The sequence below is a fragment of the Euprymna scolopes genome, chromosome 4 (assembly GCF_053919585.1).
Source record: "Euprymna scolopes isolate OS-2025 chromosome 4, ASM5391958v1, whole genome shotgun sequence".
In the NCBI taxonomy this organism is placed as follows: domain Eukaryota; kingdom Metazoa; phylum Mollusca; class Cephalopoda; order Sepiida; family Sepiolidae; genus Euprymna; species Euprymna scolopes.
Window position 1 is genome coordinate 6,060,326 of NC_136485.1, and position 26,976 is coordinate 6,087,301.

At 33.4% G+C, this 26,976-nt stretch overlaps 1 protein-coding gene across 1 annotated transcript; it reads left to right on the plus strand.

Annotated features, from left to right (window-relative positions):
• On the plus strand, positions 1-26,976 carry LOC145266504 (serine protease 30-like). The gene is made up of 6 exons (XM_080122236.1): positions 1-870; positions 8,085-8,253; positions 13,142-13,247; positions 14,841-15,012; positions 19,494-19,630; positions 26,348-26,976. The coding sequence occupies exons 1-6, from the start codon at positions 198-200 to the stop codon at positions 26,534-26,536; spliced, it is 1,446 nt and encodes a 481-aa protein (XP_079978362.1). The 5' UTR covers positions 1-197; the 3' UTR covers positions 26,537-26,976.

The following is a 26,976-nucleotide window of genomic DNA, read 5'->3' on the forward strand; positions in this document are numbered from 1 at the left end:
ATTTTAGAGTGGAGGATTTTGTTCACATCTTGGCGACGTTCCCGGATTGGAGCATGTTCTTATTTCATAAACGGGTATAATTTATAATGATGAGTTCTTCATGATCCCTTTTGCTAGTAGACATCTATATAAAATTCCAAATTTTTAATAAAAAATAAAGGGTGTTTCTTCACCGTGTCAATTAAAAAGGTCAAACAATGATATCAAAACTCATACAAACGTTGGCGGTCGCTGCTTCCTTTCATGTGTGTATCTCCTTGGCATTTCTCTTTCCACGTCGTTCGAAACGGTTTTTAGCTTTTCCGGATTTCCCCTGTACTTCTTTAAATGTCCAATGGGTAAGACATCCACGGAACTGTTCAATTTATTACGTGTGTGGACATGGCATACCGCATCAGATGCCCTCGTGTCCTCCTCATTGGGTGTGGTCGAACAGCGTAACTAACTGCGTACCGGTAACGTCGCGATGGGACGACTGTGATCGAAGCAGAAATGGCGGCGAACATACAACGAAAAATGAACGACATACATCCTCGTCATCTGTTGTTGATAGTTCACAACAGATAGGACATGCCAGCGCGGTTACTCTGCTTCCCTCAAATCGTAGGACGACTCGTATTATCGATGGTGATGATAATAATAATTATTCTTATTCTAATTGGAGAGGACTTTCCACAGACCCTACACACAGAAAAACTACCATTCGCGTTATCTCTTTTAAAACGAAAAGCACTCCAGAATTACAGAAGTTTCAAACTTCCACGACGTCGGGAATCAAACGACTCTGGATGAAAGAGGAAAAATCTTATAAAGAAATAAATCGAAAGAACGAGAAATATGAGGAACCCACCAACCCAAATATACTAATTCGTAAGTAATCAACTGTTTTTTTCTTTGGCGTGTGTGTGTGTGCATGTGTGTATGTGTGTGCATGTGTGTGTATGTGTGTGCATGTGTGTGTATGTGTGCATGCATATGTGTATGTGTGCATGTGTGTGCATATGTATGTGTGTATGTGTGTATGTATGTGTGAGTGCATGTGCGTGTTTGTGCATGCGTGTTTGTGCATGTGTGCATGTGTGTGTATGTATGTGTGCATGCAAATGTTTCCAATACCAAACATAAAATAAGTACTTTGCTTCCATTACAATAAAGACATTCTGTCGAGAACAGGTTAGTTAAATTATTTGGATTATTCGGACTACTGTTCTTATCTTGGTTTCTATTCTTACAACGTTTCGGCCGATGTAGCTTCCGACCTCCTTCAGGTGTATTTTGCCGAACTCAAGAATCTCTATGTGGAACTCAGAAATTCATACAGAATTTCGGACGAACAAATAAGTAATAATCATTTTTAAGTGACATATTTTCGAAGGTTGAAGATTCAATCCTCAGTACGGACGTAACTAAGAATACAACTTGGAATTAATTATAAATGACGGAACTCCGGAGATTAAATAAAGGTTTTCGATCGCTGTATTTGATAATGTCTGCTTTAATATATATATATATATATATATATATATATATATATATATATATATATATATATATATATATATATATATAGTAATTTATAAAATATATATGGCGATTAAGCTACACTGAATATTCTGCGTTTCATCCAACTATAGGATTCGTCAGGCTTATTCAGTGTAGCTTAATCGCCATATATATTTTATAAATTACTAACTAGCTCTACCTACGTATTGAGCACTTTTGAAGTAAATACTTAAAGTTTACGCATAAATCTATACTTTCGTATAGTAAATTTATGTGAATAAATGAAATAGTTATATATATATATATATATATATATATATATATATAAAATAAAAATTACAATTAAATTTACCAAAATAGTATATTATAAATATTAAAGAATTAATATTTATAAAGTATTAACATTTATAAAGTAATCTCAACCAGATGTAAAAGCTCGATAAAACCAAATAGGAGATAGAGCTTATAATAAGAGCAAACAGTTAATAAAAAATGTTAAAAACACTTGGAAAAAGAGTTAAAAACATATTTAATCTGAAAAGGAAACAGTTGATAAGTGGATAGTCCTTAATTCGCGGAGTTTCGAAGAAATACTTTCCTTCTCATCAGAGGGTAGGAATTAGCAAAATGCGGGATTGGATTTTGCATACAAAAGTATTTGATGAAACTACAAGTAAGTCAAAGATCTTACTTGATAACAAAAAGGGAAGCAGAGGGAATATGGTGAAGAAAAAGGTGATTACACGTGAATGGATAGTCTGGTGAAAGTTAAATAATCCAATGAATGTAAAATCCAAAAAAGTTAATTGAGTTTCCATTTGCACAAGTAAAATCCAAGGAAATCACGTAATTGGAAGATGGTTCAAAATAATCCAAAAGGCCGAAATCCATAGAATAATTCATAAATATGTACAAAGAAAAGAAAAGGGGAAAATTCCAATAATATTAATAAAAGAAAAATAAGATATGATTTTCACACGACTGCCGAGACATAATAAGAAAGATCAGGGAAGAAGAAGAAGAGGAAAAAAATTAAATGGTGATAGAATTAAATATAAGATAGAAAAGCAAATGTCAAAATGACCCAGACAAAAAGGATGTTAAATGACGCGAAAAAATATAGGGCAAAAAATATAGGTCAACTGAAATGTACAGGTTATTACTTAAGAAAATGTAAGCAAGAGTTATTAAAAGACACTAAATGGAAAAAATAAATAAATTAATTAATAAATAAAAAATAATAAATAATAAATAAATAAATAATAAATAAATAATCAAATATAAAAATTAAAAAATTAAAAAAAAATTAAGAGGAGAGGATGGCCGGTATCTGCAAATTCAGGATAAAGCAAGTAAGTATGTAAGTAAATGCATATAGTAAAATATAAGTAAATATGCATGCAGGATATAGATGTGTGGATAGATAAGAATATTTAAAGACTAAGACGGAAATTGCAGATAAAAAACCGGCCAAAGAAAGAAGAAATAAAGAAGTAAAATAAAGGATTATAAAGTTATAAACCTTTCAGATAGATATATAATTCTTCTTTAACTTTATCGTTTTTTTCTACATACTTTATAACTTAATAATCCTTTATTTTACTTCTTTATTTCTTCTTTGTTTGGCCGGGTTTTTTTTTTTCGAACTTAGAACACCCAAGTCGCCAGCCGTGTCGTTAACCACTTGACTAATGTCACCTCACAATTAGACAATGATTTTACTATTTATAATAATGTGATCGTTAGGGAAAAATGTTAAAATTAACCGAGCAATCCAATGGTGGCAGTTATTTTTTATTAAGCGATTCTACGTCGGTCTGCCTTCATACTGGCCATCCACAAACATTAAAGTCATTGTTTTATTTTATTTATTGCTTTAAATTTTAAAACTAGAAAACTACTTACGCCTGACAGTATCCTATACCTCTATAAGGCAACCATTCGCCCATGTATGGAGTACTGTTGTCACATCTGGGCTGGTGCATCTGCTGCTTGTCTCTCGCTCCTGGACAGGGTTTAAAAAAGAATCGCCAACCTGATAGGTCCTGAACTGTCATCTGGGCTTCAACCTCTGTCCCATCGACGAGATGTTGCATCCCTCTGCCTGTTCTACAAATACTTTAATGGTGAATGCTCTGACGAACTGCAAACACTTGTACCTCCCCGACGTAACTACCCCCGACAAACCCGACAAGCTACTAAGTCTCATCCCTTTACAGTAGAGATCCCTAGGTGCAAGAAAGCCTTTTACTCCAATAGTTTCTTCCCCAGAACTGCGGGTCTTTGGAACTCCCTTCCGGGATTCTGCTTTCCCAACTGCAATGATATGCAGAAGTTCAAGTGTAATGTTAACAAACATCTTTCTACTCTTCTCCCCTCATAATGACCCCGCTAATTAATTCCCTAATAGTAGCCTCCAGCTTCAAAGTGGCACTGTGCCTTGTTTGGGGTGAAAATTGAATTTAAAAAAAAATGATAGAAATGAATAAATAAAAATTAAAATAACAATATGGGTTTAAAGATGGGAGTAGAATCATCTAATTCCAGCAATTAGGAAATGTAGAACTTCATTAGTCAAACGTGCGAAATCAAGTCCTTTTCATCTGTAGAACAAATTACCAGGGGACTAGTTATCTCCAGACCGTTACATGGTCGTCTTCAAGTCTAATGCCAACAAATTCTTCTTGAGCCGCCTTTTTAAATAATTAAATTCTGTCAATTGTATTAATCGTTTTTCAATCCTCTTATAGTATTATTCATCATTAAACTTTCATTAATCCTTATTCTTGAGTGGCTTTTGGTCTTGGTAAGTGATGACTCGTTAGTATAAAAAATATTCTCAGAAAAAAGAAAGGAGAAACAACTTTCAAGCTAACAGACGGGTTGTCCGTTAGCTTGAAAGTTGTTTCTCCTTTCTTTCTTTTTTCTTTTTTCTTTTTTTTTTTTTTTTTTCGTGTAGGCGATAAAGGAAGAGATGTGGCTTTGAAGTCAACAAATGGGGTTTAGATATTTTTTTCTTTTTAGTTCTAGCGATTAACGTCTCTGCATTCTCAGTTTAGTGACAAATGAAACGATCGCATTGGATTATCAACTTTCTCGTTAAAATAATCCATTTTAATCTTTCTCAGTCATTAGTGAAAATACTAGTTGTCCTAAATTCGTCGGTGTAAAGTACTCCAAACGCTGTCACTATTTTATGTTTATTTTTACTGGTGAAAGAAAGAAAATTTTATCTGACGTGCTGCACCGATGACAACACAATTCTCAAAGTAAACCAGAATCACCATTTAACTTTTGGTTCTTTTGGTTAAATCTCTTGAACCATGTTACTAAATGTTAAATATCTAACTTAATACTCACAAAGAGAAAGGAGAAGAAGCGAAAGACTTGCGAGAAATGTGGTAAGAAATAAAGATATTTTTAACTGGTTTTGACTTTGACTAGGCTAAATGTGCACTCTTAAGCATAATAACTGGCTTTTTTGTTTTGCCAGACATGTTGTGTTCGCCAACATGTCTGACGTTTGCGATCGATCATCCTATGAATGGGTAGACTTACAGCTATCATTCACAGATCGATATTCAACCAAGGTGTTTTCAGCCATCGTAGCATTAGAGCTCTTTGATTACTGCTCGCAGAATTCGCATCGAAAATAGTTCCCAAAAAATACAATAAGTCGTATTTATTTTGCATAGTCCATACATTCTCTGTACTGTTTACCCTGGCATTACATACTGAAAACAATGAATGAAATAGAAAAATGTGATTATTTAAGTATTTGTTTGCATTGAACTTGAGGGCGACTACATTGAAGTCTGCAGGGAAGCAATGTCGTATATATGTGTTCCCCAAAAGGGAAACTCTTGGAAAGAAATGCTGTTCATGGAAATTACGTTTCATTTTAGGTGCATAAGACAGAAATAAAGTTTGTCAAAAACAGGTATGTCACACTACGCAGAGCAATTCTCTGTTCTAGGCCCATGATCCGGACAGCCGCTGATCACGTATTCAGCTTGAATATTGTTGCAAGAATTAATTTTCTTTTCAGGTAACTTTACAGAAATTTATTGTTCAACAGGATACTCAATAAATAATTAGTTTTATTAATCTGAGGGTTTCAAAGAAATGCGTGGTGTTTTTGTTATTTGTTTTCTTTTTTGTTTTTTGTTTTTTTTTTTAGAAAATGATTACAAGAATGAGGTTTTGGATAACCAGTTTCACTAATGAACAACGCAGTATAAACCTTTTTATTTTTTTTTAACCTTCTTTTCAACCACTAATAACCATGGCTAGTGATACATTACTTCGTTCAAACTTCTCGATTTAACATTCACAAGGAACATGAGTTGGAGCAGATACATTGAGGGCATTGCCAAGGCTGCTGTTGCTGCTAAGAAGGTGTTCTCTCTCTCTCTCTCTCTCTCTCTCTCTCTCTCTCTCTCTCTCTCTCTCTCTCTACCGTGTTAGAAAGTATCCTCTAACTCTACAAGGCTACCATTCGCCAACGTATAGAATCTTGTTGTCACATTTGGGCTGGTGCATCTGCTACTAAGTCTCTCCCTCTTAGACAAGGTTCAAAAGAGAGTCGCTAACTTAATAGGTCCCGCATTGTCAACTACGCTTCAACTTCTGTCCCATCGGCGAAATGTTGCATCCCTCTGCCTGTTTTACAAGTAGTTTAATGGTAGGTGCTCCGACGAACTTCAAGCTTTTGTACCCACTCGACGTAAATAACCCCGACAAACTCGACAAGCAGCAAAATCCCACCTTACATAATAGAGAAGCCCAGATGCCAGAAAACCTACTCTAATAGTTTCTTCCCGAGGACTGTAAGACTTTGGAATTCTCTTCCAAGTCAGGCCCTGTCGGTGGGGCATTAGAATACGCCGACTGCCCCCCCCCTCCTGCAGAGGGTAAAAGTCCCTCAATGGGGGTCCTGGATATGACCTTAAACTATATCCAGTGGTGAGGCCCCAGCTTGTGGGCTTTGGGGAGTGTGGAGCCACCCTTTAATTACCATTGCTCCCAGGTCCACTCTGACCCGGAGTGGTAGTACCTGTTAGGGTCCCAACTATGGGTTAAATAGAAACCGGCGTGAAAACAACAAATCGATTCTATTAAAAAAAATTTTCTTCAAAATCTTTGGATTTGGCATTAAATAACCCGAAAAGGGTTGATATGCCGTAAAACAAAGACAACCAACCAACCAACCAACCAACTTCCAGGTCACTGCTTCCTTGACTGTACTGACATTCAGAAGTTCAAGTCTAATGTAAACAGTCATCTTGCTGCTCAACTCCCTAAAAATTATCCCTGCAAATTATGTCCCAGATAGTAACCCCCTACATCAAAGTGGCACTGTGCCTTGTTTTGAGTGAAAATAATATTTTGAAAAAAGTCAACAATATACTTCCTCCTGTTCGAAAACTTTTGAACCCCGTTTATTAGATTAATTAAAAGTTAAAATAAAAAATATCAGCAGCAACTTTCAATGTCAAGGTTAAATGCAAAATTGTGAGTTGAAGAACCAACTAACGTACCACTTACGCTTTTTACTTTGTATGACAAATTAAGGTATGACAAATGTACGACAAAGCACAACTGCTCCTGCTGATTCTCTATTCCAATGATATTTAAGCACGATAAATTAAAACATGACATTTAAAGCACGACAAATTGATCCCTCTTTTTTTCTTCTTTTTTTGTGAAAATCAAACTAAAAAATAAACAAGTTAGACTTAGGGGAAATATTTTAAAACAATACGAGTCAAACATAAAAAGAAAAAAGTGTTTATTTTTTAAAAATCATAAATGTTTTTCTTTTGTTTTTATAGTAAGTATTTTTTCAGGGGTTTTTTTTCTTTCTTAATAGTAAATGTTTAAAAAATGTCATTGAAAAGTAAAGGTATCAACAAATTATTAAATTCTTATAAAACCTCGTCCAGTCAGTCTGAAAAAAAACACTAGTTTATTTTTTATAAAAACTTTAGTGGAAAAAAACGCGTGCCAGTCTGTATAAATTAAACTCAGTTGATTCCTCTTCTTGGCATAAGAATTCGAGGTTGCTCGAATGACGTGCCTAAATATCACATGAATAGAGAATCAGTATGAAAAATTGTCGAGCTTTGTCGTACATATGTTGTGCCTTAATTTGTTTAGCATAATTAGTAAAATCCGACCACTTCCGATTTTTTTGTTGTTTGGTCCTCCGACAAAGGAGGGAGTAGACCTAGTAATTCATTCCCATTCGTCTGTTCGCACTTTTCTCAATAACCACACCTTGCTTTAAAAAAAAAAAACTTTGCACGAACATTAGTCATGGTTAAAGTAAATTTTTGCCAAAACAGATTTTCCGGGATAATTCTGGTTGCTACTCTAAGGAACATGATAGGGTAAGATTGCCCCTAAATCATTCATCCGTTCATTTGTTCGCATTTTCTCAATAATCACGCTTTGAATTGTTTTTCATTTTGCACAAACATAAGTTATGGTGAAAGCAAATTTTTCGCTGGGGAAGGGACTTCGCATGCTCGATTTTTTTTAATATGAAATCCAAACTAACCCGATCGGTTTTCTTTCAGATGAATGCGGGATTGCAAGAACTCATATGATTGTTGGTGGGATTTCATCAGTCGAAGGACGGTGGCCATGGATGGTATCTTTGCGGTTGACATGGGCGAAACGTCATGTGTGTGGCGGCACTCTCATCCATCCCCGTTGGGTCATTACAGCGGCACATTGTGTATTTGGGTAAGCCAAACCCACTTCTTTTCTTTTCGTGTTACTCAAGCAATTTCGTTTAGTTAATCATGGTATGTTATTTTATTTCACAGCCAATGTCTAAAGCATGCATTCAAAACATAAAACATTAAGCATTCATTCAAAACATATTAAGCATTCATTTTAGATATTAAGCATTCATTCAAAACATATTAAGCATTCATTCAAAACATAGTAAGCATTCATTTAAAACATATTAAGCATTCATTTAAAATATTAAGCATTCATTTAAAATATTAAGCATTCATCCAAAAGATATTAAGCATTCATTCAAGCATTAAGCATATATTCAAAACATATTAAGCATTCATTTAAAATATTAAGCATTCATTCAAAACATATTAAGCATTCATTCAAAACATATTAAGCATTCATTTAAAATATTAAGCATTCATTAAAGACATATTAAGCATTCAGTCAAAACATATTAAGCATTTATTTAAAATATTAAGCATTCATTCGAAACATATTAAGCATTCATTCAAAACATATTAAGCATTCATGTAAAATATTAAGCATTCATTCAAAAGATATTAAGCATTCATTCAAAACATATTAAGCATTTATTTAAAATATTAAGCATTCATTCAAAACATATTAAGCATTCATTCAAAACATATTAAGCATTTATTTAAAATATTAAGCATTCATTCGAAACATATTAAGCATTTATTTAAATTATTAAGCATTCATTCAAAACATATTGAGCATTCATTCAAAACATATTAAACATTAATTCAAAACATATTAAGCATTCATTCAAAACATATTAAGCATTCATTCAAAACATATTAAGCATTCATTCAAAAGAGATTCATCACCAAAACGAATAACAGACGAAGTTAAAAACCAAATACCATTCACACGTTTATTCATGTTAACATTCATAAAGAACAACCACATAACACTATACAATATGTCAAATATAATAGGTTTTTTTACTCTACATTATAAGATAGGAATATAAATATCTGGATGATCCATTCTGACGTCCAGCAGTTGAAATTCTTGAAACTCCTTGACTCTTCTTGGGTAAAACAAAGGGGAAAACCTACCTCGAACTGAAGCGGCACTCACTCTATGCGAGTTGAACCAGCTCCCTTCAAAAGAGGAAGTGTCATGGTATTACATTATAAGCCAGGAGAAACAGTTTCGAATGTGTTACTCGGTGCAAAATGTACGACACCACTAATTGGAAGCTTCTCCCTACGTTACTTGCAACGCATGAATAAAAAGAAAAGAAATATAAAAGATATGTCGGCTTTTATGATACGTTGTCGGGTTCAGGATCAGTTTTTCTCTCAATATATCCAAGTGATGCACACGGATGTCAAAAACGTTTGTAAAACGTCAACTTTTGTTTATTGGCCTAAACTATTTTTGTTTCGTATTTACCATTACTTTATGTTATTATTATTTCAACCTATTTTCCATCCTTGTCGCGTTTGTTTATTGTTATCGTTCAATCCGGTTCGACTGCCATTGTTACAAATTTAGCCCGATTTTTATAAACTCCATTCTTGTCAAAGTGTTTACTATTTTCACAATTTGGTTTCTACCATTCCTTTTTCGTTTAGCAATGCAAAGTGCATAACTAACCTGCCTAATGTAACTTAGTCTTTTCTCATCGTAGAGTACCAGTTACAGTAACATGTTGATGGAAATTCCATTTGATATTAGACAAGCGGGGAAAGAAGGGAGATTTCTTTGAAGTTATTATAGTAAGACGAGTTCGTGCTGTGAATATCTTAAAAGAAGGAACTAGAGATTGAAGCTCAGTCAAGCACCTTCAATGGAAATAATGAAAAAGTAAAGGCAGACTGACTCTCTCTCTCTCTCTCTCTCTCTCTCTCTCTCTCTCTCTCTCTCTCTCTCTCTCTCTATCTATCTATCTATCTATCTCTCCCGCTCTCCCTCTTCCTCTCTCTCTCGCTCTCCCTCTCCCGCTCTCCCATTCCCCCTCTCTCTCTCTCTTCCTCTCTCTCTGTCTCTCTCTCTCTGTCTCTCTCTCTCTCTCTGTGAGAAAAGAACTTTTAAAATGAGAATAATTTGTAGCATTTGGATTATTCAGATTACTTTTCTCATCTCGTTTTGCCTGATGTAACCATGTGTAACTATGTTGTCTGTAAAGATACGTGGCGTAACGGATAAAATACTATGTAATATTCAGTTGTAACTGTCACTCATTTAGGGTTTGAAGGTTAAATTCTCAGTGCGAGTTATACGAAAAAATATGTAATACCTCCACGTGGTCATGACTGACAGAACGAAATATATTACCACCCGTGGATTTAATGAAGGGTTGTATTCATACAGATTCCCGAGTTCAACAGAAAGATTATCGAGGTATAGATACACTTGACGAAGGTCGGAAGTTACATTGGTCGAAACGTTGTGAAAATAATCCTCCAGATGAAAACAGTAGTTCGAAAAATCTAAATAATACGAAAGATATTCTGCACTAGATTACGAAGTCGATTTTTGCACTTTGTCAATGTAAGATTTTGTACTTTGTCAATGTAAGATTTTTACACTTTGTCAATGTAAGATTTTTGCACTTTGTCAATGTAAGATTTTTTGCACTTTGTCAATGTAAGATTTTTACACTCTGTCAATGTAAGATTTTTGCACTCTGTCAATGTAAGATTTTTGCACTTTATCAATGTAAGATTTTTGCACTTTGTCAATGTACGTTTTTTGCACTCTGTTAATGTAAGATTTTTGCACTCTGTCAATGTAAGATTTTTGCACTTTGTCAATGTAAGATTTTTGCCCTCTGTCAATGTAAGATTTTTGCACTCTGTCAATGCAAGATTTTTGCCCTCTGTCAATGTAAGATTTTTGCACTTTGTCGATGTAAGATTTTTGCACTTTGTCAATGCAAGATTTTTGCACTTTGTCAATGCAAGATTTTTGCACTTTGTCAATGTAAGATTTTTGCACTTTGCCAATGTAAGATTTTTGCATTTTGTCAATGTAAGATTTTTGCACTCTGTCAATGTAAGATTTTTGCACTTTGTCGATGTAAGATTTTTGCACTTTGTCAATGCAAGATTTTTGCACTCTGTCAATGCAAGGACAAAGTCTCTAGCCAACACCCCACACAAACAAATGTTCAAGCAATACTTCATGTTAGAACATATTTGACTCGTATGCCGTTCATAATATTGATGTGAAATGGTGAGTATACGAAACAACTTTCCTGAATAAATACATCAAAATAAACGTTCCATTGAATTTATAAGTTGATCCATCGAAGGTAGAGAAATAACCCGTAATCATTACCTTGTGAAACTAGTCCGTCGGTGGGATATTTACATTAATTAATGAACTTTGCCGAACGCCAACCACCACTTTACCAGTCACATTCGATTATTCAAATCTCTCTTTTCAAAATATGATATGATAAACGGCAGATAATAAAGTGTACGGTTAATCATAAATTCAAAAATCGATCAAATCAAAGTACACCTTCATATTCCCGACTAGATGATAAATTCAATAAAATAACATAGACGTGTTTTACTGTAATACACCCACGAGGCGATCATTTTATTTTTATTGGGTAGACTAATAACTTCTTCCCTCGAACTGCTAGACTATGGCATCCCTTCCCATGCCACAGCTTCTTTGACTGTACTGACATGCAGAAGTTTAGGTGTAATCTGAACAGACATTTCACTGCCCAACTCGCTATATAATATTCCTGCAAATTTGGTCCCAAATAGTAGTCCCTTGTGACTTAGTGACGATGTGCCTTGTTTGGAGTGAAAAAAATAGGTGTAAAAAGTCGTTTTAATGTCAACTTTCCACTGTCTATATATAGTTAAATCAAAAGCAACTTCAAACCGTCTGCGATATTTTAAACAGAGTAAATGTAGTATTGTGGTGACTTCTTAAATCGTAAAGAAAGAAAGAGAAAGAAATGGTGCTTGGACAAATGGATAAGAATGCGTTTAATTAAGAGTAGGTTTGATACTTTTGATGGCTTTTGCATAATTTGTGAAAATTGTATCATTTAATATTTTGCGAGTAAAGAATTCAAAAGCAAATAATTGCGCGCGTGTGTGTGTGTGTGTGTGTGTGTGTGTGTGTGTGTGTGTGTGTGTCTTGTATATATAAGTGTCCGTATTTCTCACTTGTGTCAATCGTCTCGTGGTGTATGTAACATTGTCTTTAATATCTAATGAATATGTGTATACAGAGTGAAAAAGTATTAATTGTCCTGCATGTATATAAAAATGTTCATTGTGTGCGGTCGTTCTTCATAAATACACATAGTCAACAAACGTGACGCATATGCTTTCATAGACAGCTTTTTACAATCAAACGATAACAATATGTCTGCTTGTCTCAGACCAAAGAAACCAAATACCTTCTTATTTGTCTAAATCCTAAAAGAACGCCATAATGAGTTATATTTTACATGGGTGTTATTCTTCTTATGGATTCATTTATCAGAGTTTGGCACGCTGAGTCTTTTTCTACATTTTCATTTGTTACCTTTTCTCATTCTAACAGAGTCTGTTCGCTAACATGTTTTTCGACAATTCTTTAGTTTGATCTCTGCTGACTAACTATTACGTCAGCAAACCTCTACAGCGTGTCCAAGGACAAAAACAGGTGGTCTCTCACGTAAGCCAAAGTCTGTATACTTTTAATCTCACAACTACTCCAAAAATTCCTAAATCGACTTTGTTTATTTAATTTCTGCCTAAATTCCTGACTAAACATTCCAAAATGTAAATAAAAATTTTCCAACATCTAATTGCTTTATTTTTCTAATAATAATAATCAACCAGGTTATCTGGCGTTGTCCGGTCAATATGTAACGCTTGTATATATTTTGTTTTTATAGTAATCAGTTTGCGAAAGAAGGTGACTGGAGAGCCGTCCTGGGTGAGTTTCAACTGGGCGTTAATACAGGTCATGAAATTCATCGGAAAATCGATCTCATCTTCAGGGTATGTTAATTTATTTCTACGTGTTCATTCACTTCTACAATATATATATATATATATATATATATATATATATATATATATATATATATGTTCTCTTTTTGGGTGATATTTAGGCACGACAAATTAAGGCCTGAAAAATAAGACTGCGACAAACCAAGACACAACAAATGGGCCATGCTGTTTATTAACCTAAATATTTTTGTAAAAAAAAACTATTTTTTTTATTTAAACGGAATATTAAAAAATACAAGTCAAATATTTAGAGAAATTCACTCAAATTAAAAAAAAGAGTTTTGTTTACTTTTTGAAAGTCGTAAAGTTTGAAAGTTTGTTTTTATAGTAAGTGTTTATTTTTTAATTGTAAATGTCCACAAAAAACTACAATGAAATGCAAAGATATCAATACATTGTTTAATTCCACAAAATTTCGGCCAGTGGTTTTAGTGAAAAAATACAGCATGACAATTCGTCTAAATTAAAATCTTCTTGTTTTAAGAATCCTATTTTTGCTTGAATGACGCGCCAAAATATCACACGAATAGAGAATCAGTGGGAGTAGTTGTCGTACATTTGTCGTGTCTTAATTTGTCGCAAGTGTTTAGTAAAATACTTTCCTTGAAGAACATTACTCTGTGTCTGTAATAAAATGTACTTATGGAAACTAAAGTTACTTTTATAAAACGGAAGTTTTTGGTTTTGTTTTATGAGGGAGTCGCCACTTACCAAGTCCCATTGGAAACTCGAGGATAAGAATTAAATAGTGTCAGGTGGCTGGTGAATAACACCGTGATGATCAGTCTCTTAAAAAGTACGACCATACACTATAATCGAACACATACTACACTTTGATCATTGTTACAATAATAGTAACATATATATACCAAATAATATTTAACATCTGTTGATGTGCAATATCTGATAAATTCAAATATTTATGATCAATAACTTTTCTCCTACAAAATCAATATTTCAATCGGATTGGTTAGTTTTATTGGCGAATATTACTGTGTTTATAACAAAGAAAAATATATTTCGATTTGATTTCTTTCAAAAAATAATTTATCTGCATAGGAATATTTTTTCAATTGACGTCATCTTAAATATTTTTCAATAATAACGGCGGCCCTCTCAAATCATTACACGCATACAGGACAAATATTTTAAGAGGTATGAACAGCTGAAATGGCTCAGATGGGAGCGCATTAAAGTGAATATTTAAAAGGCCATATTTCGATCAAAATTCATTTTTTTTATTATTTATTTATATTATTCACTATTGGTGCGTTATTTACATAAAAATGTCGCAGATGAATTGAGAAAATGTGTGGTTCTGTTTTTTTAGGAACGACAACTGATTCACAAACTAGTAGAGCGGATAAAGTCTGATTATTAATATATAACTCGTAGCTGGTTAAACGAATTAATAGATTTATTAAATTTTTCGATATTTTCAGATTATTGTTCATATTTTAAAAAGTGAATTATCGGAAATAATTGTACGGGTTTTTTTTTTGTTGTTGTTGTTGTTTTTTTTTGTTGTTATTTGTTTTTTGACGATGAATTTGTATTTGTTTTAATCTTGAATTTTCTCAGCATCCGGACTTTATCAATGGTGGTAACTATCCAAACGATATTGCACTGATGCGCCTTGATGAAGCTGCCGATGTCAGTGGATTTTATGTGAGACCGGCTTGTATCCCTACACCGGCGGCAGGGTTTCGTCCAGGGGACAAATGCTGGACAATGGGCTGGGGAGAGACACAAGGTAAATTTTCTCATCGCGATTACAATTTACAAAAGTGAAACTATTCCTACTGCATATAATAAAATATGATGTTGTGAATTTTTGCATATTATGCGTATTCGGACTACTGCCCTATTCTTGACTGTCATACTCACAACGTTTCAGCCGATATAACTTTCGACCTTCAGGTGTACCTTGCCGAACTCAGGAATTTTTCTATTGAACTCAGGAATTTGTATGCAATTTCGAGTGGAACCTATTATTAAATCTGCGAAGGTAAAATGCTTTTCTTCCATCAGCCATGATCGAGTAGAAGTCTTAAGCAAGTCACAATTGTATTCTCAGTATCGCCCGCAGTGGGTATCGAAACATCAACTCCCAGAAGAGTGTCACTTACAACTAAATTTTGCTTCGGGAGAATTTCAAAAAGCACTTCTCGCAACTAGTCAACCTCCTAGTCCAGAGGTTTGACAACTATTTGGCTGACTTTCCCATCCTCGATGTGGTTGGTTTGTCCCACAAATTGTATTTGAGGCTGTCGCACATATTTGTATCGATTTTGACGAATGTGTTCAACGATTGGTTTGACGAGGGTTCTATCGCAGATCAAATCATCAAGAAATGATCACATTGTCGAAGAAGTAGGATATGGAAGAACTAAACGATGATAAGGCAGGGTTAAAGATTTTGGTCAAGATTTTTTTCTAACTGTTTGGCGGGTGTTATCAGAAAATTGATCGAACTCGAGCAGAACTACAATGTGAAGAGGAGATCGATTCAGATCTGATTCGTTGGGTCATATAGTGGATAGAAGACATGATGGAAACTAATCAACTTGAATCAGTCCAAAGCTTTCGACAAAGTCAACCATCACTTTTTGGTATCTACTTTAGAGACCGCCGATTTTATTAATGAATCAGACTTCTGCAAATATATCTCTGTTCAGTATCACTCACCGACGACAACGATGCATGTAAATGGAAAGCGCCTACAGCCTTTCACTATCTCCTATTCGGTATGTTAGAGCTGCTCAAATCCTTGCGTTGGATCTGCTACTTTGTAAGCTAAAGAGCAAGGAAGCAAGTTCGGTCCTGTGCAGAATCGCCTTGCCTGGCGGAGCACGAGTTACGGTTTCTGCGTTTGCTGATGACATCGTGTTTGTGCCATTGAGAAGGCGACAGAGGTTACAAAACGATCATTGGGGTCAAAATCCATTGCAGTAAATCAACCGGCCTATGGTTAGGTGTGTGTGCGTTTGTAGTAGCTTAAATTCTAGTGCACTTGTAAGCAGGTTTGCGTCCACTAAATGGCTATTTAGCTTCCTTTGGTTTTTACTTGCACAAGGTTTAGGTTGTCACCTTTAACCTTTCTTCAGGTGTGTATTGTCGAACTCTGGAATCCATATTGAATTTTGAACCGAAAATAACTATATCGAGATGATCACGGGTGATGAAAAAAAACAGAATAGTGCATAGAAATGATTGATGGTAACGAGATGTAGGTTAAGGTTAGGCGTTGTGTTTGGAATGGGACTGGGATTGTTTTGATGATTTCAAGTTATAAGCTGAAATTTTAATTTGTAAATATTTTTATTTCGAATTATGCCGATCATGTATTATCACCAATGGAATGTGAGGACTAAGGTATAAAATAAGAGAAGCGAGGGTGCGAAATTAAACCAATGGTTAACTTTCTACTCTCCGTATTTATGTCGTCCCCATTAATAGGGTTTTGGTTGATTTATAAAAATAACTGGTCGCCTATAGTTTTGGTCGATGAGAGAAGACATAGCAATATGATTTAAGATGCTATTTGTTAGGATAGGACAATTGTAAAGAGATGAACACGAGGTGATGGAAGAAAAAACAGGATAACGAAGAGAAATGATTGATGATAACGAGATGTAGGTTAAAATTGGGCGTCTTGTAATGTGTCTGCGATTGTTTTGATAATTCGAGTTGAGATAAAACGTCAACATGGAATTGTATTATTTTGAAGCATGATAATTGAGAAATGTCTTTTTTAAAGTGAAGAATTACGTCACCGGTCGAAAAGGATCGAGAAAAATTTTAGAAAACAGATGATTGAAGCGAATAGAAGCTTTCCAGCAGTTGTCAGACCAGTTGCATTACTTTTCCGACACAAAAATCGTATATCTCTTTAACGTGTGTCTGTATTCACTTCAACTCAAATGTACTTGCATGTGCGTTTGTTCATTTCCATGTCCGATCAAATAATAGGGGAGACTAAACTCTAAAAATCTCGCTAAGACAATTAGTCTAAGACAAGAAAAACTCTGAAATATCACCTGAGACTTATATATATATATAAAATAAAAATATATATAAAATAAAAATATATATATATATATAAAATAAAAATTACAATTAAATTTACAAAAATGATCCAAGATGGTAAAATTAAAGTATATTATAAATATTAAAGAATTAATATCTATAAAATTATCTCAGTCAGATGTAAAAGCTCGATAAAACCAAATAGGAAATAGAGCTTATAATAAGAAAAGCACATCTTATTTTTCTTTTATTAATATTATTGGAATCTTTTCTTTTTTCCTTGTACACATTTTTGTGAATTATTCCATGGATTTCTGCCTTTGGATTATTATGGGCCATCTTCTTCCAATTACGGGATTTCCTTGGATTTTACTTGTGCAAATGGAAATTCTTTTAACTTTCTTGAAGTTATACATTTGGATTTTACCGTCACTGGATTATTTATCTTCCACCAGACTATCCATTTATGTGTAATCACCTTTATCTTGGCCATATTCCCTCTGCTTCACTTTTTTGTTTTCAAGTAAGATCTTTGACTTACTTGTTGTTTCATCAAATACTTTTGCATGCAAAATCCGATCCCGCATTTTGCTAATTCCTACCCTCTGATGAGAAGGAAAGTATTTCTTCGAAACTCCGCGGATTAAGGACTATCCATTGTATGTATATATATATATATATGTATATATATATATATATATATATATATATATATACACTCACACATATATATGCATACACATATATATGTATATGTATATACATGTATATATACACACATATATATACGGATATATATGTATATATATACACACATATATATATGTATATACATGCACACACACACGCACATATATATATATATACGTGAATCCATGTATTGTCTAGTGACGTATATAATAGTTTTGATATCTAATGAATGCGTGTATACAAAATGTATAAATATTCATTGTTCTGCATGCATATAAAAATATAAAAATGTCTATTGTATGTGCGGCCGCTTCTTCTCAAATGCACGTAGGTAACAAACGTGACACATAAACATTTACAGACAATTTTTTACTACCAAGCGATAACAATATGCCTTCTCTCCTCAAACCAAAGGAATCACATACCTTCTTATTGGTCCAACCCCCAAAAAGGAACGCCATAACAATAATTTATAATTATACGGGTTTTATTCATCTCATGGATTCCCTTGTCGGAGTTTGGCATGGTTAGTCTCTTTCTACATGTTCACTCGTTACCTGTCTGCATTGCCTGGTCGTACAATACGTTTAAACATGATATTTTAATTTATGGAAATTGCGTATGTATTATTATAGAATCGATTCTCTATTGATTATTATATATTATGAGTAATGATTTTTCCGATGAACTAATTCGAAAAAAAGGAATGAATAAAAAATTATAATGGTAATATCATTCATCAAATTCCGTCTGTGTTTATTTACAATATCACGTCAGCTGATATTTGAGCTTAACGATGAATGCCCTGGGAAAGTCACTTCAATATTCATGTTTAGTTTTAAAATATACAAACAGTGAAATGATTATCAGCGATTTTTAAATGGTACCTCTTCTTTTATCATAAATTGAACCCATTAATGAGAAAAAATTAAAATAAAATGGTGCGGTATAACCGAACTTGTACAGGGAATCATTCAATCTGTAGTCGCATGCCACTGAGCTATTTCTCCTGGTGATAATAAATTTGTTTTTGTTTTTGGAAGAAATTATTTGCTGAGATTTTATTATTTCCTTTGGCCGGTGTAATGTAAAATATTTCCCTGTAAAAATTCTTCTTTTTTTATCTATAAGAAAAAAAGGACTATGTTTAAGATCGGATTTTTTTCTATTTTCGCTACTCATCGGATGAATTCCTGTACAAAACATATCTAAGAACATGTGTGATATTTGCAAAAGACAGGTTCAGCCGTTTCGGAACCTATGAGGAAGGAATCTTTCTCTGATGTCATCTAAATTTCATTTGAGCAATAATATGCTAATGCGTTGCTGGCTTAAGGAGAGACATTAAATTAGCCTTTTTTCTCCTCCTCTTCCTCCTTGTCCTTCTGTAATCATTTGACGTTTTAAATATTTACCTAGGAGTGACTTTGCATTTGTTTTTGTTTTTGTTTTTTTTAGTTCTTGTTGTTTGTTTTTTTTTTTTTTTTTGTTTTTTTGTTTTTTTCTAATCTCCAGATTATGCGGATCAAAGCATTCTCCAGGAACTGCAGGTCCCAGTAAGAACCAACTCCGAATGCGCAATTCGGTGGGGTCGTCGACGGATATTGAATTCACATATCTGTGTTGGTGATGGGGACAATGGAGCTTGTAATGTGAGTTATGTTTTTGTTTTTTCTTCTTTATCATTAGTTAACTTTCATCATTCGAAAGGCTTGACGAATCAGGAGTGGATTGTTTATGTTGCGTTCACTTAGACTGTTCGAAAACTTGGGCGGAAATGATAAGGATGAACCTGAAAGAAAGAGGAACATTCGAAAAGGTATTAACACCCTTTCCTAACCATGTATGACCTTTATAAACGAATTTAGACTTAATTCTCCTTCTGTTTACAAATGTCTCACGCCTGAAAAAAAACCTAAGTACATATAGTGATACCATAATCGACTCCAAATGATAAAAAATAGAAGAGAAAAGAAACGAAGATGTTTAACTAAAGAAATAGGAAATAGGGTTTATCACTACACAATAAAAAGTAAGTTAGACAAAAGAAACTTAACGTGGAATTGTTGACCAGGACGAAAACAAAAAGGATCAAACAATGGAGCTGAGATATATTTAGATTTGGTTTGCAGGTACTATGAGTTTTATCACTCGGGGGGGAGGGCTAAGAGTTTGTGACAGTCAATTAGATTTTAATGACAGTAGGAAGGATTTACTGATCATTATGAAGACACTATGATCGTCAAAAATTCAATTGATCTCTAAGCAAATAAATATTTGTATATTTAAAATCTGCGTTGTTCAGCTTTCTAAAACTTATGTATTTTAGTTTAAACAGTGCTGCTATCACGAAGAGGGAGAATCTTCAGTAATACATAAAGTGATTTTATCGAAATTGTACGATAAAACATTTTTATATGAACTATAACGTTGTGTAAGATGAAATAACTTCTCTCTCTCTCTCTCTCTCTCTCTCTCTATATATATATATATATATATATATATATATATATATATATATATATATATATATGATGATTGCAGGTAGTACTGGGTTACATGGTACCAGTAGCATATGACATGACCTGACACACACATATATATTATTATTATTATCATTATTATTATTATTATTATTTATTATAATAATTATTAAATACCTACAAACACTACTGTTTCATCATTTCGGAATCATCAGTGCAGGATGTCACGATTAATGCCAGTCAAGAGATTCGAACCCCGGCAACAAAAGTCATGTCTGGCTTCATTAGCAATGACCCGAACCATTCAGCTACCGTCAAATGCGAGAGATACAGTTGAATTTAAACATTTATTCTTATTAAATGCTTTTAACGTCAGTCAGTACTTTATTAAAACTGAAAGTGGTCAACGCTAAAAAACAAGTTTCTTAAAGGGGCTAACATTATTATTTACTTTAATAATTATTAAATACTTATAGACACTAGTGTTTCATCATTTCAGGAATCATCAGTGTAGGGTGTCATAATTAACGTCAGTCAAGAGATTCGAACCCCGGCAACAGAAGTCATGTTTGGCTTCATTAGCAAGGCTACCATCAACCGCGAGAGATACAGTTAAATTTAAACATTTATTCTTATATATACCTTCGGGCATGTATTTGTCGCAATCCTGGTTCACAGGACCAAATAAGTAATACCACCCTGGGCAGGTTCTCGTTGTACACACGGGAAAAAAATGTACATTAGCTCTAAGCAATACTTTTATCTTTGTCTTGTGATGGATCCTTTAAAATGTAACCAGACACTTACTTGTTACTGGAACTAACACTCTAATGCTTAGAGCACACAAAATGCGCATGACACTAAGTCTGTGTAGCAATAATCTTTTTTGCACTTCTGTTGGCCGTTCATTCTGCAGATGCCCTGATGAATGACTCAACTATCACTTGTTTCAGCATAGTCAGGGCTAGTTGTGGTGTCGGTGCTGTAATTAACTGTGTTTTCAAATCAAACAATTCAATAACTCGGAGATCATTTTTTTAATGAGAATAATTATTCAAAAGATATTCAGGGTACACCTTGTGCAAAGGAAAGTTAATTTTTTTTGTTCTTAATGGCTTTATGATAAAGGATATTTTCAATTTAGGTTCGTTTAGACAGCTTCTTAGACAGGAGTAAGAGCTTTTCAACTTAGCTCTTCTAGGGAGTTTCTGGCCTCTGGGCAGGAGCCCAAGGCAATGCATACTCTTCGGTGCCAGCCTGCAAAATCTCTCATTTTCAAAATGCAATGTTTTTTATTGAAGCCTAATTCTCATCACCATTTCATCGTTTGGTGATCACTTTTTTCTTTCTCTAAACCATATTTCTCTTTAATTCTATTTTCCCTTTTTCTGTCTCGCTCGGGTTAAAGACACTCTATTATTAGCTATCCCCTTCAATCTTTCAGTTTAATTCCCATCACCGACACTGATAATAAAACACGTGGCCCAATGACAATATCTTCTCCTTGCCCGTGTCAACTTCACTTGTCAACCGAGAAAGTTTTTATCTGTCCACCAAATCGGCAATAAAAAACATATTCCAGACTTCGGAGAAAAGAATGAATTTCTCAAACCTCATGTCAAACACACACCCCTAACACTTCGCCCGTAAGCATAGTGAACTGGTGTTACCTGAGAATGCAACATCGCAAATTGCATTGTTATGATAACTGAACTGATGCGTTTATGATCTGAAACTTTCATCTCTCTGCTGCAGATATTGATGGTGTGCGACTCTAAGAAAAGCATCCTTGTCATGAATGTGTGTCAAAAGCAGAGATGCGTCATTGAATTCCTAGCTAAAGTGCATTGAAAATGGTGGTGACTATGTAAAAAAATAAAATTCTGGAGCACAAAATGTTGTGCGTTTTAATAGTACCACTTCCGTCTTAGTAGTTCTTCAATTTGGGTTGAAAAATAGAATGCTTTACTTTTGGAACCGCCCATGTATATATATATATATATATATATATATATATATATATATATATATATCCCACATTCGCGATCGAGCACTTTATTTGATTTCTTTTCATCACCTCCTGACATGCTATATCATATATATATATATATATATATATATAAGGTGACCCCCAAAAAAAAAAAGCTAAATGGAGGCCATCTAGAACATATGCTGTAGAACGGAGAAAAAAAGGCCAAAGACCCTAGTGTTTTGATGTGATGTTTTGAATATAATAAACTAGTTATGACCAAAGTTTCATTTCATTTGGACAAAACACTAAGAAACGGGGCCTAATTAGAGTTGGGGCCCGTTTTTTGGGGGGGGGGGATCACCCTGTATTAAATGAAAGATGAACAATAAAATAAAAGCATCCCTTTATTATATAATCAGAACAATAAGAAAAAATGAAAAATGAAAATTAAGACAAAAAACGCTGGCAATCAGGCTGGATTTGATGTTGTGGGAAGTCATGTTGGTGATTTTCTCGACGTATGACCAAACGTAGTACTTCAGCGGGTTCAGGTCGGAGGAAGGACAGGGGCCAGTAACACAATGGTACAAAGTCGTAGCACTCCATCTGAAGCCAAGCCTGGGTCTCTTTAGGCCAGCACCATAAAAACTTAAGTAATTAATGGAACAAAATATATATATACTAATAATGTGCATATCTATATACATGTAAGTGTATGTGTATGCATGTGTACATGTGTGCATGTATATGTATGTGTCTGTGTGTGTGTGCATCTGTGGATACATTTTGCAGATTTCATTTCCTGCGGGACTAGCTAATTAGCATAGAAAAAAATAATAATCGTAAAACAAAAAAAAATAATAAATAGGTAATACTGGCTATATAAACAAAAATTTAAAAAATTAAAATAGCGAAATTGAAATTGTAATAACTAACACATAGTAATACGTTATCAACTTCGAATATATCTCCATATATAATAAAATGACTGCTGAAATTCCCCTCTGGACCAAAGTATCATAGGTTTGCAACAAGAGATGCCACATACAAATTCAATACAGCTAGGCTAATAGCCACTATCTTATGTAGCTTTGAACACCATTTTAGACACATTCAGTCGTGATAATAAAATATTACATTGCATCCTATGAGCAACATCATCACAATCGCAACATCTCTAGAGGAAGGAGTCCTTATTTTTCTCTCTAAATATTTAGTGCTACCAATGTTACCAGTTGTTATTGGAGACAAATTCTACATGTTTTATAGATTCTGTGATTACACCGACCATAACTGGCTAATAGATGCATAGACCTACCATAATCTTTCCCATTTCCAATTCATAAATAATGAAAGCTCCCTCTCCAAAGTCCGTCCATTCTGATTGGTTGAGCTCTGAAAATTCTTTTATTACAGTATACTTGCTTTATTATACAAAGTTTAAAACACACTATCCACTATAAGAACCTCATTTGTCATCCAAACATCAACAAAATTGCAGTTTCTCAAGTTCCTTTTACTATTAAATACACTATGTGTATACTGGTGATGTTTCAAACCGTCGCATTTCATATATATTTATATATTGAAGAGTTTAGCTCCCAAATATTTGCGTCTTTAATATTAAGATTTCTCCAATAAAAAAAAAAAAAAAAAAACAATTAACACGATACGGAAATGTATTTAATTATTTTATCACAATGACGATTACGACAACGTCTTCATCACAACATAGACAAAATGAAAAAACAAACAAAAACAAAATAAAAAAAATAAACAAAAACAAAATACGGAAGTGTATTTGTTAATTATTTTCTTTTGTGATTTGACGACATTTTCTATGTTTTCTGGTATTATGACATTGAATACCACATCTACAATTGTCGCAAAAAAAAACATTATGCTTTCCTACGACCTTCCAAAAATGTGCACATGCGCGTGTTGTTTCACTTATGGCAAGATTATTTGTTAGCGGCAATTTTACATGTGTTATCAGATTACCAGAAAAACCTATAAATATTGCCAAATTAGGATGAATGTGAAAGGCGGTGGAGAAACAACCAATTTAACGTTTTTTGCACCTTGAACATTACCTTTATTAATGTTAGATAGAGAATATGGCTATATTAAGGATGACTTGTGACTAAATTGAAGAGGTTAACTCCCAAATATTTGCTTTTTTTTATTATTATGCCGATAAAGAAAAGATTCGGAAGTTTCATATGGCTGTATTGAACATGTTAACTCGTGACTAAATTGAAGAGGTTAGCTCTCCAACAGTTGCATTTTTTTTTAATTTATTATTCTGAAAAAGAAACAAATTCGGAAGTTTATTGAACGAAATAAAACAAACTTATTTTTTACCAACAATCCTATTTTTGCAACATATTTCTTTTTATAAGATTCCATATTTTTTGTGAACAAATCATAATATAAAATACACTGTTATTTGGAAGCTAAACACTTCAATATATATGAAATGCGTCGGTACTTCGCCATTATACATTCATTTTGTCCATGGGCACCATTGCCCGCTATTTTAATGGGCATAAGTTGCTCCCACTAAACATCATAGTTTAATTGGGATTTTTTTACAAGTGGGAGTGGAGAGCATACTTCCACTGGGCAACGCCGGCACACGGATCTTGCTAGTAAAAAAATAAATTTATTCTATTTATTGGTAAGATATTTTCTGCATCCCCGTTCAAACTTGCGATCTCAAGATCTGAAACACCCGCCATATGAGAAAGAGGATTTTCCTCGAAATATATTATGGAACACTATTACACACATTACATCACAGTGTATTAGTTTGGCTTTTCAGGTAAGTCTTATAATTGTCACACAAAAAATCACTAAATCTAAATATGTGTGTGCCTACATATTTAAATATACATTTAAATGAATCACTTGTTTTTGTCTTCCTTCCTCAACATTCCATCATTTGCATTTCTAGCACTTACCTTTATACATAACTCATATAATACTTCAAGCAATCTACATTTCATTAGTATTATATATGTGTGTGTGTGTGTGTGTATGCATGTGTGTGTGTATGATTGTGTGTATATATATATATATATATATGCATATGTATGTGTATATATATATTTGTTATTATTATTATTATTATTATTATTGCAAAAATATAATTGAATAAATATATTTCCCCATATATATGTGTTTGTGTTCTTCTTCTTCTTATTATTATTATTATTATTATTGGCTCACAAGGAGCTTTCACACAGGTCTTCAGAGATCTTTCTCTGAAAACCGCTTGTGGTGTTCACTAGAAGCTGAGTGACAACAAGTCTCCCCAGGTTTCCACTATTCTCCATCTGTTTCGCTAACATTTGCAAATAAATTTGCATTATCGCAACAGCTGCTTGCGAGTGATTTCTCGTTGGCAGCAGGTCTGGTCAGTTCATCGCTCTTTCCTTCCTCGTTGACTATTTTATTATTATTATTATAATTATTATTATTATTATTATAATTATTATTATAATTATTATTATTATTATAATTGTAATTATTATTATTATAATTATTATTATTATTATTATAATTATTATTATAATTATTATTATTATTATAATTGTAATTATTATTATTATAATTATTATTATAATTGTTATTATTATAATTATTATTATAATTATTATTATTATAATTATTAGTATAATTATTATAATTATAATTATTATTATAATTATTATTATTATTATTATAATTATCATTATTATAATTATTATTATTATTATTATTATTATCATTATTATAATTATTATTATTATTATTATTATTATTGCAGAAAAAATCATCTGAAATGAAAATAATTGTGATATTATAGACAAACACATTATCTCCATTATAATAAGATTATAATCTCATGATGTTTTTGTTTTTTTATCTAGGGTGATTCCGGCGGACCTCTCATATGTTCTCGGAATGGCTACTACTATCTGGTTGGCATTACATCGTGGGGCGTCAGTGGATGTAGAACTTCCGGTTACCCAAGTGTCTATACGAGAGTTTCCTTTTATTCCCCTTGGATCCACGAAACGTTTCGTAACTCTACAAACGCTTCACCCGGGCGCAGATAACTCCAACAAAAGGGCAAAACCTCTTGAAATCAGATGGAGGAAGAAAATTCAGAGATTCAAAAAAATATGGTCATCGTATAAATAAAGCAAATGTGTGTGTGTGTGTAAATGTAATGTCTGTTTTTTATGTATACGCCTATGTTCTAGTTAAGAAGAAAGAAGTCCCATGGTAATGTGTTCCTCAGATGGGAAGTACTTGGAAAGAAACTCTCTTCATGGATGTTTCATTTGGTTTTAGGTGCACAAAGAAAAGAAAGATCTTTGCAGTGATGATTACAAGACGAGTTCTTGCTCTGAATGCCTGTTTGGTGACAATCTAATCAAACAATAAAGTTTTGCCCTAGCTTTAAAATTATAAAAATATTTCTTAATAAACAGGATTTTTTTAATGGTTAAAAGTCCTTGTTGCAATCAATAGAAATAAACATTCAAGAAAATGA

What these genes read in the sequence shown, in the direction of transcription:
- LOC145266504 (XM_080122236.1), top strand. Translation starts at nt 198, where the DNA reads ATGATATCAAAACTCATACAAACGTTGGCGGTCGCTGCTTCCTTTCAT. An exon ending in GCGGCACATTGTGTATTTGG is followed by an intron (nt 8,254 to 13,141) that starts GTAAGCCAAACC and finishes TTGTTTTTATAG; the next exon opens with TAATCAGTTTGCGAAAGAAG. An exon ending in GGGCTGGGGAGAGACACAAG is followed by an intron (nt 15,013 to 19,493) that starts GTAAATTTTCTC and finishes TCTAATCTCCAG; the next exon opens with ATTATGCGGATCAAAGCATT.